The sequence below is a fragment of the Zeugodacus cucurbitae genome, chromosome 5, assembly GCF_028554725.1.
Source record: "Zeugodacus cucurbitae isolate PBARC_wt_2022May chromosome 5, idZeuCucr1.2, whole genome shotgun sequence".
NCBI lineage: Eukaryota > Metazoa > Arthropoda > Insecta > Diptera > Tephritidae > Zeugodacus > Zeugodacus cucurbitae.
Window position 1 is genome coordinate 67,365,130 of NC_071670.1, and position 15,555 is coordinate 67,380,684.

The following is a 15,555-nucleotide window of genomic DNA, read 5'->3' on the forward strand; positions in this document are numbered from 1 at the left end:
TGTGTTTGTAGGTTGGTATGCATGATAATTTGTTTGGAAAATCTAGCTGCGGGCGTGCGGAAATCTCAGAAATCTCTTTGATTGTACGCCGTTCCGGCTTGATCTCACGGTGGGCTGTTTGACAGCGGTTGTTGGTGCTGGTGCTGGTGCTGGCAGTTTATGCCTAGAAGTGACATTTCATCTACACACGTCTTGTCAAATTAGTAAGATGATGCAGCGCCTCCGCGTACACAGTGACTTCCGGGGAGGGTAGTCACTTATTCGATTTGAATGATATCAATTGAAGGATATAAATACGGGGATTTTTGAGAGAAATGCAGTGGATTTGTTGGGAAAAAAGACGTCGGTCATACAAAATCGAAAATAATAGATTAAAATGGGAATAGCAAACAAGCTAGTAAGCAAGAATACTCTATAAACTTGACTTTTCTGTATTATATTAATTAAGATTCTTAAATATATTTGGAAAAGAATCGGTGAGCTTGGTTAGTATAAACGAAGTTTAAGTTCGTCTGGTTTGTATCAGATTAGGTGACGTTAAGGTACGATATACGAAATCCATCTGGGATAGACTATGAGGTGTGTTCAAAAAATGACGGGATTTTTTTTAATTATTCATTACTAATGTTATCGTCTTTAAAATAGTCTCCATTTGATCTTATGCACTTATACAAACGTTCTTCCAATCGTCGAAGCACTTCTCAAATTCGATTTTTGTGATATCCTCTTTCAGCTATTTCTCTCTCGTATACTTGTAAAACGAGGGTCCTCTCTGGGGTTATCTTTATTTTTGGAAATAGGAAAATGTGACACCGAGTCATGTCTAGCAAATATGGAAGCTGGAGAATCTTATAGTATTATTCAATAAAACACCTCTAACCTTAGCGGCTTTGTTTTTGCTTAGGGAAATTAGGTCTGGTTTAGTTTGGCTTGATGGACTATATTAGGTCTAGCTAGACTCGGTAAGGCTCGAATAAGGATATTGTATACTATATATTGTGTAGATAAGAAATAGAATCTTAGAATTTAAATTGTCAACGGAGCAATAGTAACTAACATAATATATATTCTTAGATACCGATCTGAAGAAAAATATACAAGTGATGGCCGTCTCAATATTCACTGATAGCGTTTTTACATACTCAAAATCAAAATAAAGTTTTTCGTCACATTTTTATTGTTCTATTTAGTAATTTAAATGTTTGAAAAAATCGGTCGGTTATTTGTATTGCAAATAATATGAGTGTCCAGACATTTGCATACAATACATACATACATACATCTTACTACTTTACCACATTTAAGTACATATATATTTCTGCATTTGTGCAACCCAGAAAAGGCTATTTGTACGCCATTATGGCCTACGGTTAGTAAAGCATCATGCCTCCTAGCCGATTAGGGGGACCACAAACCACATTATGGCAACATAACATTTTACGCTTTTTCCATGCGCATGGCGTTTTTTCTTTGGCGAAATTGCGCACGCGCAACTGACTCACAAAACGTGACCACGAAACGCTGTAAAATGTGAAAATGCAAAAGTAGCGAAATAAGTGAAATAAGCGACAACTTCTGTAGCCCTGTGAAAATCAATAAAATCAAACCACCAACTGTATGTCGCCCGAAGTCACTTTTCCGTACTTCTTCAATTGGTTGCTCGTTTTAATTTACTAGTAACGTTTTTCATTCAAAAACTAACTGCGCTTTTTTGTTTTTGGCTTGTGGATATCACTGAAAATCTATTAATATGTAATCACGGATTTCCTTAAGGTATCGGAAATTCTTTTATGTGGAAATGTGATACGAGCATGTATAGTAGTATGTTTGTTTGTGCCGTCTGATTTACTTTCAACTAAAGTAAAATTATCAAAAGTAGGTAGAGAACTAAATTATAAAATATAAGTACATATCAAAGATTAGTGCTTACTAAAATGATCGGTAAAAAATTAAAACTGAAAATATCAAATAAGTAAGCTAGGTTAGAGTTGGGTAAATGGACTCCACTTTTACAGCTAAAATCGTCAGTCCTTTGCAATGCCATAAAGTCCTGATTATGGATACCACATACCTTCAACCGTCGACATTAGAGTATTTAAGCCTGTTACAAATTTGTTAAAGCGGTTAATATCGAAACGGGCCAATTTAACTGGTTCACCAAAACAAGTCAAAATCAGTCAAGCAAAAGCTTGACAGCGAAGAAGAAAGTGTCCAATTGTTTGAATTTCGTCTTCCTCCATGCACCATCGACCACTTGCATCCTGAAGGATATTTAGCTTCACAGCATGTAAGCCCATTGGACAGTGTCCAGTAAGGACTCCCATCGTTGTGGAGATTTGAACTTTGTTAAGAGCAAGTAATTCAGTGACCCTCCTAGGATCACTGCTGGGCCAAAGAATCAGGGATCAGGGATTGATCCTTAACCACCGCCTTTCGAGCTCGTGGGAGAACCACTAATTCAGTGCTAAAACGCAGGAAGTCAATGGAGATGACAATAAGGACAATCGTTCTCAAACTGTTGAGATTTCGGCCCTTACGTGCGACCTTATCAGCTCTGCAGTTTCCAACGATCTAATACCAAAGCAATAAAGGATTTATAGACTCTCTGTTTTACAAGAAGTACTAAAATTAGCACTCGCATGACCTGCATTTGTCAGTTGCACCGAGTATCGATCGCTGTCGAGTTTGCTATATACCATATTCGAGTATGGACCTATGTAGGTGTATTTTTGTTACCGAGCCAATCCAAGAAAATATAGTGAACCAGGTTTCAGGAACAAAGTTCAAGGTAGCAAATAATGGGTAGTGTTTAGTAGAATAAAGTGACCACAGTTCAGTTTGTACACGAGGCAGATTAAATCGAAGTACCGAGTTTTAGGCAGGTGATTGAACGTTAATAAAAATGTAGCGGTATTAGATATAATAATAATATATCGGTCAACTTCACTTTTCTGACCTTTATCATTTGGTTAAAATATTTTATTTTTGGTTTTCAAATAATTTGTCTGCTTGTAGTCTCCTTTCTCAAGTTGAAAATTGTTTTTCAAATACATTTTCTAAAAATACATGTTACATTTTTTAGTGAGAAGCTCAGTAATTTGAATAACTTTTTTTTTGTTACCTGAAAATTGTTTACATATAGACTGTCAGAAAACGTACTACGTAACCTTAAATTTTGAAAATATTTTTCATTTGCAGATTTTATATGTATGTATGTATGTTCATTGGTATGTAAGTACCATATATTTAAATAACTTCACGGTATAACTAAAATAGTGTGCATTACACAATGAATGCACATAAAAAGTACATAATTCGTGCTAATAGCTAATCTGATGTCTCAAACATAGTTATGTATGTATATGTGTGCTCTATGTTGCAATGTAATTGACTTTGAAGACATTTTGTGAAGCGCGATCGCGATATGACAATGTTAATGTTTGAATATACAGTAATCATCTAATTTATCTACACATTTGTAATTAACCGTAAATTCATGTCAAATACAGTTATAACGTTGCTTATGTAATTTGTCAATAAATGTGCCTACGTAAGCGCAACGAGTGGAGTATGTCGATATGCGTGCCATTTGACAGTTAAATGTAAATTCGACAGTTTTAGCAAATTTGCGTCGAGGTTTGCTGCATAATTTAATTTGAAAAATAAATTATTACATCAAACTATTTAAAGGTGAAATATTCACGAATATTTTATACCCCACATATGTACATATATGTATATAGATAGATATCTGTTCGACTCACCATCTCATCCAAACTCTTCAAATCGTTGGTGATAATTTGCGGTTGCGGTCCATACATCAGCATCGGGCTATTATCGTCGTCGTCCTCATTCTCCGAATCGCTATCGAACATATCGGTTTCTGTGGCGACATTATCGGTATTAATGCCGATCTCTCCGGTTTGTGTGCCAGTTGCATCGGCGCTGTCTGTCTGTGTGCCACACCCAATTCCATTTGCTTTGTTGTCGGCGGCGATTTCTCGATCGATTTGCCGCTCCATCTGTACCAGCATGGGTGCGAGCATACCTGTTAATTTAATACGTTGCAATTATTTTCATATATATTCATACGAGTATAAGCCATTTGTGGTGTGTATGTATGAATACACACTTCACACGCGTGACTAATATGTAAATTATAAAATAAAGTTTAAACATTTGTAGTCATAAATGAAGCGTATTTGTGTTGTTGTTGTACTACTCACCAAACTTAGCGCCACGACGCGCCACTTCCAGTAGACACAAGATCACATGTTTCTCATTCTTTCGCATAATCAAATCATCTGTTTCGAATAGTAGGCACTCGATTATCTTAAGGCTTTTCCTGAAAAAAAACACGATAAACAGAGTTAAGAAGATCTTTCCAAATGTACGAAATCGAAATAATTAGTGAATGTCTTCAGTGAATATCTTTAGTGGTGAGGAATTTTTAAATATAATAAACATAATTAAACAACCGTTTAAAAAGTTTAGCAATGAATGTCCACAAATAAGAAACCACTGAGATCATGGAGTTTCTAAATGCGATACAGATGAGGTTAGGTTAAATTCAAACGCTGAACCTCGCGACAATGCGATGGATTCCACTTGGACAGCTAAAGGAAAGAACAGCTGGTCCATTGTGATGCTAAATGTCCCTGAGCATGAATCGCAAAGAAAACCCTTTTATGAGTTAGCTAATATTCATTCAGAGAAGTGCGCTTGGTTCGCTAAAGGTGTAGCTACCGAGATGTGCGAACGCCAGACAGTGAAGGAAGAAATTATTTTCCAACTCGCCTTGCTCCTTATAGATGTGACAGGATTCCTTGCCGCAGTGTCCAAGGCATATTTCCTTAATTGCGTTAAAGCGAATCTTTTTAAGCACAAGTAGTTCAACCAACTTCTCGCGTTTCACTTTGCGCCAAAAGGATCTCGTTGGCGAGCAGGTTTTGGTTGTTAACCAGCGTTTTCAAAGGTCGCGAGTGGTCCTGTGATCCAGCGCTAGACCGCAAAAGGAGCCTCGACTCGTTCCTAACATGGTGAAATAGTCCGATACAGAAAACTAAAAAAATGTCAGTGTCCTAAGATAAAGCTTGAAATCCGAGGTAGAATAAATGAATGTTAATCGTGATCAAGTGATCAAAACCATTACATATCCTGATATAACAGTGTATTAAAAATTTCCTCACGTTAATCAATTCCGACGTTGAATAAATGGTCTCATTTCTAAAAATAGATATTTTGAGATTTTAATTTCATATTTTTTATTTTTGATGTGAAATTATTTGGCCCTAAATCTATGTTATACCAAGCACGTAAACCAAGTATTGTATATTTCAAACATAATACTCCTCAGTACATCTCAATTAATAAGTTAATAGGCATAGTGGTAATAAGAAAATTGCGCATCCTTACCTGCACCAGGTTATAAAATTGGACACATTGTCGCGTGAAAAGAATGTACCGCTTTTAGCTGCTGGCAAGTAATGCACATTACCCATGGCGAGAATGGGGCCGGCCGAGCCGGAAGTCATTGAGCGCGTCATCGATTTGTTGCGGGCCTGACGGCGTGCCAAGTAATCCTCAGCCGCTTGGCGTACATAGTTCGCGTGCTGCAAAAAAATACAAAAAAATGAAATACAATTTTAGAATTGGTAAAACAATAATAAACAAATAAAACGCATAATCATTAGATAATACAATTCAATTACATTTATTTTTTATAAGCACATTCACTCGATAAACTCATTAACGTAATGTTAATGTTGAAATCGAAGCGCGAATGCGTTTGATGCCAAAAATACCAAAGAATTTGCGCTTGCGAATGCCGCATTTTTAGGTTGACACGCCATGCTGCAATGCAAATAGAAACACTATCACTTTCTAGTGCAGGCGCTTGCACTTACCACAAACATTATGCAGACAGTATCCTCGGCTTGATTTATCACTGCTTAAATGATTTTCACGCCTGAACCAACTATATATTTCATACGAGCATAAGAGCTTTAAAGATACCGAGCTTAGAAAGCTTTTGAAATCAGCTTCAAAGTTTTCTAACATTTTTTAGAAAAGTATCTCAAAGACATACATTTTTGTGATTACTTTTCGAAAAAAGCTTTCGAAAGCTTTTGATATTGAGCTTTTGTGTTGAAATGAGAGCTTTTGAAATTTATTTCTTAAAAAAATTTTTTTGAAAAAAAACTTCAAAATGATCTAATATTAGAAAAAAATCGACAGGAGATTTTGAAGTGACTTAGAGAGCTTTTGAAATTCATTTTTTAGAAGATAGTTTAAAATTTAGAAAGCTCGTTGCGTTTGCTACTCTAAGCTAGATTGGGTCAAAAAATCTATATTTTAGAACCAATTTCAATCATAATGGGTGCTTTCATTTATTTTTGGTTTCGTCAAATACCTAGGATATTGTTGCCTTGTTAGTTAAACCAAAGTTCCAAATTATTTTTTAGATTCACATAAACAAATACGAACACACTGTACGCTTCTATGAGCTTTTATATTTAGACAGAAATTTATAGTAAATGCATTCATACGCATATATGTACATAGTATATGTGTGTGTGTAATTGCATTTATTTGCGAAAATGTGCGTCAGGTATTTGAAAAATGGCAAATAAACAACTTAACTAAATCTATGAGCATATAAATAAGCTTATAAAAAAGATAAAAAAAGAGACTAAGAGTGTCGCGCGAATCACCGACATCAGTGAATTGGATATTTTACGCTGCAATTGGCAAGCGTTGTGTCTTCATCCAACGGGGCTGATGACCAAGCAAACGACAGCAACGCTAAAAAAAAAAACAAAACGAAATGCATACACAGCAGCAGCGAGGTGAGTGTGTGACTCTTCGCGGATGCGGTCCATTTAAAATTGGGCACATTGTCGAATTATTGCTGACGAAATTGTTGTCATATTATTTCGCATTCGTACAGACATGCATATATAGTTATAAAAAATAGTTTGCATACATATATGTACATATATGTATATTAGATACTACAGCAATATAACACAAGTTTTTTATGCCACAATTTGATGAACTTAGTATTTGAGTGTGCAGCTAAAAAATGCAGGTCTGAATATATCTATATACAATTTTGTGTACGAAATACTAAAAATTTCATGGTTAAAAAATTCAAGAATAATACTAGAATAGTTGTGTCTGTTTTTTCTAGAAATTTAGGTTTTGTGTTGGTTGTGCGCTCGAATGTTACTCATACGCGACGTATGTTTTTGATATAAATATAAAGACACTAGGGTACTCATATTACCAACAATTACCTCAAAATGGTGGAAGGATAAATATGTTGATGGACTTTAATTTTTGCTTTGCACATCTAAATATTGAATATTTTTTGCTTAGTTTGAATTGACTTTTTTTAAGTTTACAGTTAAGTAATTGTTATGAAGAATGTGTTAGTGAGGTTAGTTTGAGCGTGATTTAAAACATTAATTAATTTCAGACTCGCAATATGTTCAACCTCATTTAGAACGTTTGGTTTTTCTTGATAATCTATATTCCGGTAACTTTGCTTAAGATAAATTCTAAACTATTATAAACAAGAAGGATTACAAAAATTTTCAACATGTGATGTCTAATTATTAAATTCTGCATAAGAGGTGTGTTCAGAAAATAAAGGGAATTTTCGAAAAAGAAAAATAATCTTCAATCGCAAGCTCATAACACACGTCTAACCCTAGCAGCTGACAATTTTCTCAAACTTCGACGGAATTTATACCAACATCAAATGTCAGTCAAAAAATGTTGACAATTGGACTTTTGGAAAATTATATTTTTATACTCTCGCAACAAAAGTTGCTAAGAGAGTATAATAGTTTTGTGCACATAACGGTTGTTTGTAAGTCATAAAACTAAACGAGTTAGATATAGGGTTATATATACCAAAATGATCAGGAAGACGAGACGAGTTGAAATCGAGATGTCTGTCTGTCCGTCCGTCTGTCAGTGAAACGGATAACTTGAGTAAAAATTTAGATATCTTAAATAACTTGGACTACGTATTCCTAGGCACCCTGAGGAGGTTGCTTTGGAAAATGGGCAAAATCGCACCATTGCCACGCCCACAAAATGGCGAAAACCGAAAACACATAAAGTGTCATAACTAAGCCATTAATAAAGTTATAAAAGTAAAATTTGGAATAAAGGATCGCACTAGGAAGGGACATATTTGGATGTAATTTTTTTTGTGGAAGTGGGCGTGGCCCCGCCCCTAAATCGGTTATTTGTATATATCTCACAAGCCAATAAAGCAATATAAACCAAACTTTCAGCAGTCGGTTCTCTTACATATCCCACCACACACCATGAAAATAGTTGAAATCGGATAATAACCACGCCCACCTTACATACAAAGGTTAGATTGAAAATTACTAAAAGTGCGTTAACTCACTAACGAAAAACGTCAGAAACACTAAATTTCACAGAAATAATAGCAGAAGGAAACTGCACTTATGAGTCAAAAACCATACCTCAGGAACTACTCGATCGATTCGAATGAAATTCGGTATATAATATTTTTTGACACCCTGATGACACGCGTGGAAAATGGATGAACAACCACGACAACTTTCCATATAACTCAATTTTAAAGTCCATGTGATTCCTTCATTTATAAGATATACATAAGAAACCAATGAAGATAGCGAAATAAAACTTTACACTAATACTGTATATGATCTGTGACATCACTTGTGAAAAAATTGTCGAAATCGGACTACAACTTTTCAATGCCTGAATAAATCCTCGAATCTTGAAAAAGAACCGAGAAAATCGCATCGGCCCTTAAAATCTATATGGCTTTGTGAATCAGGAAGTTTTCGGCATATCAATTGATCCCATAAAGTATGGATTTGAATTAGCGATTTCGAAGCGAATAAGCAATTGGCAAAAAATCATTATTAAAATTAATATCTTATCTTTATTTATGCTCTTTTACCTATAAAGCTCTCCTCAATCGATAAACAAGTTTGAGCACACACACACACACGCTCATCAACAATTATGCCACGACATGCATGAAGAATGCATTTCTTATCATCAACCTGCAGCAACTTGCATGGCATTAAAAAATCGAAATATCAGTAATATTGACAAACTGTTGACAATGCCAACACCTTAAAAACGCCCACACACAAAACGCTCATCAAAATATGTAAATGCACACAAAGAGGAGTGAGGAAAAATGCAAATAATACAAATTCATTTGAGATGTAATGGTAGTAATAATTTGTTGGTAAACACACTTTCAATTTCAATTTGTATAGAAATTGAAAACTCAAACCAAACAAAAGAGCGCCACAAAGTGTTGGACCGTTTTTAGAAAAACCGATTTATTTATTTACTGACTTCACACACTTTGTGGGCGACGCGTTAAATTAAAGCGCACTCCATCAATGCATTGAACTGTCTGTTGCAAATGCTCTGACAGCTACAACAATAGCCACAGCATCACAAGCAGCAGCGGTGGCAGCGATCACCGCTTTTGGGCAGCTTAGCCGATTGGATTTTGGGGCTCTCAAGTCGTGGCGCTGGCGGTTGAGCGACATGACATGAAGTGTGGAAACGTGCACATTCCATCAGCGAGCCGATTAATAACTTTATACGATTTCAAATTGACGTTGGTGAAGAAATGCAAATAGAGTTAGAGATGAAAATTAAAACTCACAAACGCCCTGACGCCTTGACGCCCTGACTATTTGTAATAATTTAAGTAATTTTATTGCTAGCGAAACTGTCACTTGAGAAATGCACAAGTTGAGCAATTAAATCACTTTGGGAAGTGAAATTTGTCAGATATCATTGGTTAGCTGACACTTGGTCAGTTGTCATGTTGAGTCGCATATGCGCATGCGTAAAGTATGCTTTCAATATTTAGTTGTCATACAATTAGTGTAAGTATTTACACACAATACATATTTATTTAAGTGTTGAATGCTTACAAATTTTACTAAATTACTTTAGTTTAGTTAGATCACTTTAGATAATGTTCACTTGATTGAAGAAAATGTTTTTATTCGATTTGAAGCGATGTGATATGTCGCAAGTAGTGAGGCTTAGGGCTCTAAAGTTTTCCATTATCTTTTTGGAGCTTATCGAGAAGCTTAGTAAGATTATTGAGATTTTGTTGTGTAATTTTTTATTTATTTTTGAAAGTTTTGATTTGTTATTGATGTGATGTGATTCAACGAGTTTTATTTTAATACATATATTGATTTGGCAGTGATGTAGATTTGTTCAATGTGCCTTGGTTTGATATTCGTTCCAGTATTGATAAGACGTGATGCGTCTCGATGTGGTTTAATTTGATGAAATATGTTAATAGGTGAGTTAATGTGATCATATGATACAATCATGTGATGTAAAGGGATGTGTTGCGATGCCAAAGTGTCGGTAATACATATAATGCAGAAAATTTTAAATTTTTGGCATATTATTTCCTGATTCTGTGATCTAAGGACTATGCAGGTGATTTGATGTGGTGTGACGTATTATCATATGATGTGCTATTTGCATGATATGATGTGACTTGATGAGAGTTGATGTGATTTCATATGAATTGATTTATATATTTAAGAGCGCAATAATTTAGAATATGTAAACATTTCTTTTTGCGTCTATTGATTTTATGGTTGTTATGATATGATGAAAATTGCTACAAGTTGATGTGGTTCCAAGTTGATGCTCTAGAATAGCATGTGTTGCATTGATATTAATCATGAAAAATGAGATATGATGTATATGACAATGATCATTTGATATGATGTGACTTGAGACTAGTCGATGTAATGTCATATGATTTGGTTTGATTATATACAAGTTCAATAATGTGAAAAATGTTAAATATCTTTTGCATCAAGTACTTTTAATTGATATGATGGAATTTTCTATAAGGTGATATTCTAGCATATCATGAGTTGCATTGAGTTTAATTATAACAAATGTGATGTGATGCAAACCGCTAAGTAACAATGTTCATTTCATTTCATTCAAGTAGTTTCATTTGACAATAACACATTTCCTTATCTACATTTTCAGTTTTTTATCACATTGTTGCTTCCAACATAACTTTCTGTATATAATCTAATTACGCTCACAATTAGATGCAAATGATGTGATTTGAACAAGTTATTTTAAGATTCATGTAATGAAAGGCATGCAAGTAGATAGATGCGTAAATTTGTTTAAGTGCATTGCAAATTAGTTTCAACTATTCTCTTCATATAAAACTAACAACAAAACACCTGTTGCAATATACTGCAGTTAATTACGTCAAAGAGTGCTGGTGGGAGTACATATGTACATACGTGAACGCATAAATAGTATAGCATGTGTATACAGCATGCTTGTGTGCTTAGTTGCAATTTCTACAATCATAAATAACTCTTATGGCATGCGAGAGTGCAGGAAGGCATTGTGTTTTTAAAGAAAGTTTCCTACTCCACACTGCAAGTGCAGACGCATATTTCGCATTTTTAATTTTTATTTTCATTTCATGTTTATTTGCTTCACTTTTACCTTTAATTTGCTAGCTTTAACGGCGGCAAACAAGTGAAAAGTGTAGGAAGTTAGTTAGGTTTGTGCGGCGTGATCAACCAACCAAGAAGTTAGCGCATAAACAATAACATCAAGGCGCAGCTGTATATTATATGTATAGGCATATGTAGGTAAGTGGGAGCTCAACTAGCAATGCGTTGTTGACTTTGTTGTTGTTGTTGCTGGCACAGGTACCTCGTAATTAGATTAGGTTAGGAGAGAATGTGTGTCAATAATGCGATATGCGCTTTGAGTAAGTGCAACACATTTATGAATATTGCATATGCTTATAATTGCCGGCATATATATGTGTATATATGTGTATACATATATACTAATGTTTGTTTGTGCTTAAAAAAGCATGTTGTCTGCAGTTTGACAAAAGCATTATGAATTGTACCTTGTTGCATTTATGTAATATGCTTAAATAGCCAACTAAGTATGACTAGAAGCACACATGTATTTATATGTATATGCATAAGCCTAGTTATGCACGAGAGTATGCGTTAAGTACGCTTAACCATTGTCACTTCCGTGAATTGTATGTATTTTACGCTTTGTCAGCGTTATGACGACGCTGGAGGGTAATGACTTGTGAATATTCGCACCTTAAATGCCTTAATTACCTTCAAACGAATTTGAACGATTTGTGAATTATGCACATACTTACATATATACAAACACTACATATGTATTGTAGATGTGTAGCAAATAAGACAAAATTTCACTTTTTAAATTGTCACACTTTTGATCAAATCTCACCCACGTAATCTAAATATAAAGTACACATACAAACATACAGATATGTATATATGTATATATGTCTGATTAAAATTTATAGATATGTATGGCATGTATGTAGGTGTCTATTGCGTTTATATTACATACAAACATGCATGTTTAACAGTTCCTAATGATTTGTACTCAAACACATACACACATTCACGCATGTGTAAATGCGCATTGTTAATCCGTTATTTTCAACAACAATTTAATACTTGCCGCCTCTGTGCAAATAGTCAGGTAATTTGTTTAATTAATTGAGCAAATAATTTCATTCCGTTATAATTTGCATACTTGGTTTATATATACATACATATATATGTATATATATATGTATATTCATTACTTTTATGTACTTGCATTTGTACTTATGTCAATTTGACGGACAAATATACTTAGTTCAAGGCAAGACATGTTGGTTGTATCATACTATTAACCAAATAACTGTTAATCTCTTATAAGCTTTGCTCTGACTCATGCGGTATTAATTCATTGCATTTTGTTGAAAACCACAATTTTGTATTAATTTAGCAAATAATTGAGTAATTATAACAATTACAAGCATTACGCACAATTGTTAGTGTTTTCTGAGGTATAAACTGTTGAATCTAAAATAATTTCACTTACCTGGGAGTACTAGATGATTTCTAGGCAGTTTTATGACAACTGTGAGGTAGATAAGATAGATTTACTTCGGATATAATTATGAATTATATTAGAAGATATAATATATACAATAGTTAATCCCCAATGGTCGAGGAAGTTTTCAGCTAATGATGTTGCTGTTTCCATTATTAACTTTCATATTTTTTAATAATGTTTTCGAATTTCAAGTTTGAAGTTATTAATCCCTTAAGTTATTAATCCATGAAGTTTTAAAACCCTTGAGTTGAATTGGAAGCATCTACACCTATTCTGTTTGTCTATCTTGATAAGTATAAAGATCAATTGTTTAATTAAATCTTAATCTAAATCATTTTTAAGTATCCTACAATAATCTTCTAGCATTCCTGTGCTCCATTTCCCTTTCCCTTCAAAGCGCTGTTCCATTAGGGAAATGTTCTGATAGAACCTCTCACCTTGTTCGTAACTCACAGCACCCATATTTGCCTGAAAGGAATCCAAATGAGAGTCCCGCACGCTTTATATGACACTATAAGTTCTAAGTTCTTAAGTCTTTGCAATTGTTCGATTAATGGTTTTCTAGAAAATTTTGGACAACTTTTACAAAACATTTCAAGGCTACTTTTTTCTGATTATTCAGTATTTCTTCAAAGCTCTTATCTTTTATCAATTGACGTATTTGTATTTTTTATTGCCTCTTTAATTTTTGCTTCGCTGAATCCAAAACACTTATTTTCTCATCAATTTGGAGACCTTGGCCGAGGCAGTTCAGCACTATGTAGGATGGGTGTGTTGCCCAAAGACAAGTTTCGATACTGGCTAGTGTGTTTGGACATGGTTGTAATACCTTATTTAACCCTTAGTATTTATATATTGATATTTTAAATAATCTTTAAAGAGAAATAATAGTAATATATCATAAACTCTAACCCTTACCGATTGGGTTTGTCAAAGATAAGTGGTGTACAGTTGATCTCCTTTTTGCACGGTTAACTGGGACAGTAAATTACTCGTGTAAAAAAACGTGCAAAAAAAATCAAATTTTTATATAAAACTCACTATTGGGACCAATTTAAGAAAAAAATAGTGCAAAAAATAGAAAACGTGTAAAAAAGATCTAATTTTACATGAAATTCTATCTATTCGTACAGTGAGAATTTTCACTGTTGTTGTTGTTATAGACTTTTCTGGTATTATATGTACATATTACTGTTAGAAGGAACAAACAACAACTATTCTGGGAATGGTAAAAACATAATAATTTTCAAAGTTCCGTCATTAATCGCTGTGTCTTCTTTTTTCTTACTCTTCATACAGCTTCATTTATTTGTTTACGTATTGAAATTGTTGCAACCTTTTCACTGGCCTTCGAATCTAAGATTTGTATTTTTTTAGTTTAAACCTAATCTAGAATTTATTAAATTCTATCAACAGCAATGGATTTGTGACGTATTGATGGATGGAATTTTGATTTTATTGCAAAAAAGTATACAATTAAAATAAAAAATCCGTGTAAAAAAAATAAAACCGTGTAAAAATGGTAACTGGGAAGTGTTCAAAAACACCGTGTAAAAAAAAATCGTGCAAAAAAAACCGTGTAAAAAGGAGATCAACTGTATATATATTTCTGTTACCAGTACTTTCACAGATATTGTATGAAATAGTGATTTCAATGAACGAACAGTGCACTCAAAAATTATTGATTTTTAATAAAAACAAAGTCCTCGTTAACGAGCGCTTAGCAAACACTTAGATCAATAAGTGACCAAGAAATAGGCTTGTTCGAAATCGCACTGTCATCACATCTTAATTGCGCATTCAATTTCACTTGAATAAGGTCAGTTCAGACTTAAGAGCAGAACTGACGTTGTATATATCTAGAAACAAACAAATATATGGTTCAATAAGAAAAAGAACTAAGACACACCACAAAAGAAATTATTACTGCCTGGCGCACATAATTTAATTTAAGTGCATAAGAATGAGAACATTTACATAAAGATCAATGAAGGCATATATATAAATATATATACAGGTAAATGGATGCGCCGCCGTTCAGTGCAACTTGCAACTCGCTTCAGCTTTGTATATGAACAATAATATTGGAAAAAGGCGGTAGTGCTCATTAAATTAGGTAACCTAAATATGTCTGGCACATAATCTAATGAAGCCAGCAAAGTTGTTGGAAAATGCAACTACTACAATAACAATAACAATTGCATTGTTTATAATAGGTTATGCATGCAGACATACAAACGTTTATATGTACATCTGTATGTGCATACAAAAATATGGTACTTATGAACGAAATGCTGGTGTTGTGCGTCGCTCAGGTGGGCGAATACGAAGAAGCTGCACTGCAAAATGTAAAGTGTTGTGTTTACACAATCAAATATATTATATAAACAAAAAATGCATAATTCAGCTGATACAAAAGGTATGTATGTAAAAGTGCAGGCGATGCTGGAGGCATATGTATAATATGTAAATGCCATTGTGTGCGTACGATACATGATATAATAATGCTGAAAATCTTTAAGTTATTAACAAAAAATATGCAGTGGTTTCCAACATTCA

At 34.0% G+C, this 15,555-nt stretch overlaps 1 protein-coding gene across 4 annotated transcripts in view; it reads right to left on the reverse strand.

The window, feature by feature from the left end:
* Positions 1-15,555, reverse strand: part of Gas2l1_1 (GAS2-like protein pickled eggs) — a 126,834-nt gene that overhangs the window by 11,616 nt on the left and 99,663 nt on the right. For all 4 annotated transcript variants that reach the window (XM_011183414.3, XM_029039960.2, XM_029039961.2 and 1 more), the window contains exons 4-6: positions 5,416-5,612; positions 4,227-4,345; positions 3,765-4,048 (exon numbers count right to left, since the gene is read on the reverse strand). In XM_011183414.3, the coding sequence (XP_011181716.2) occupies positions 3,765-4,048; positions 4,227-4,345; positions 5,416-5,612 (600 nt within the window). The remainder of the gene's footprint in view (positions 1-3,764; positions 4,049-4,226; positions 4,346-5,415; positions 5,613-15,555) is intronic.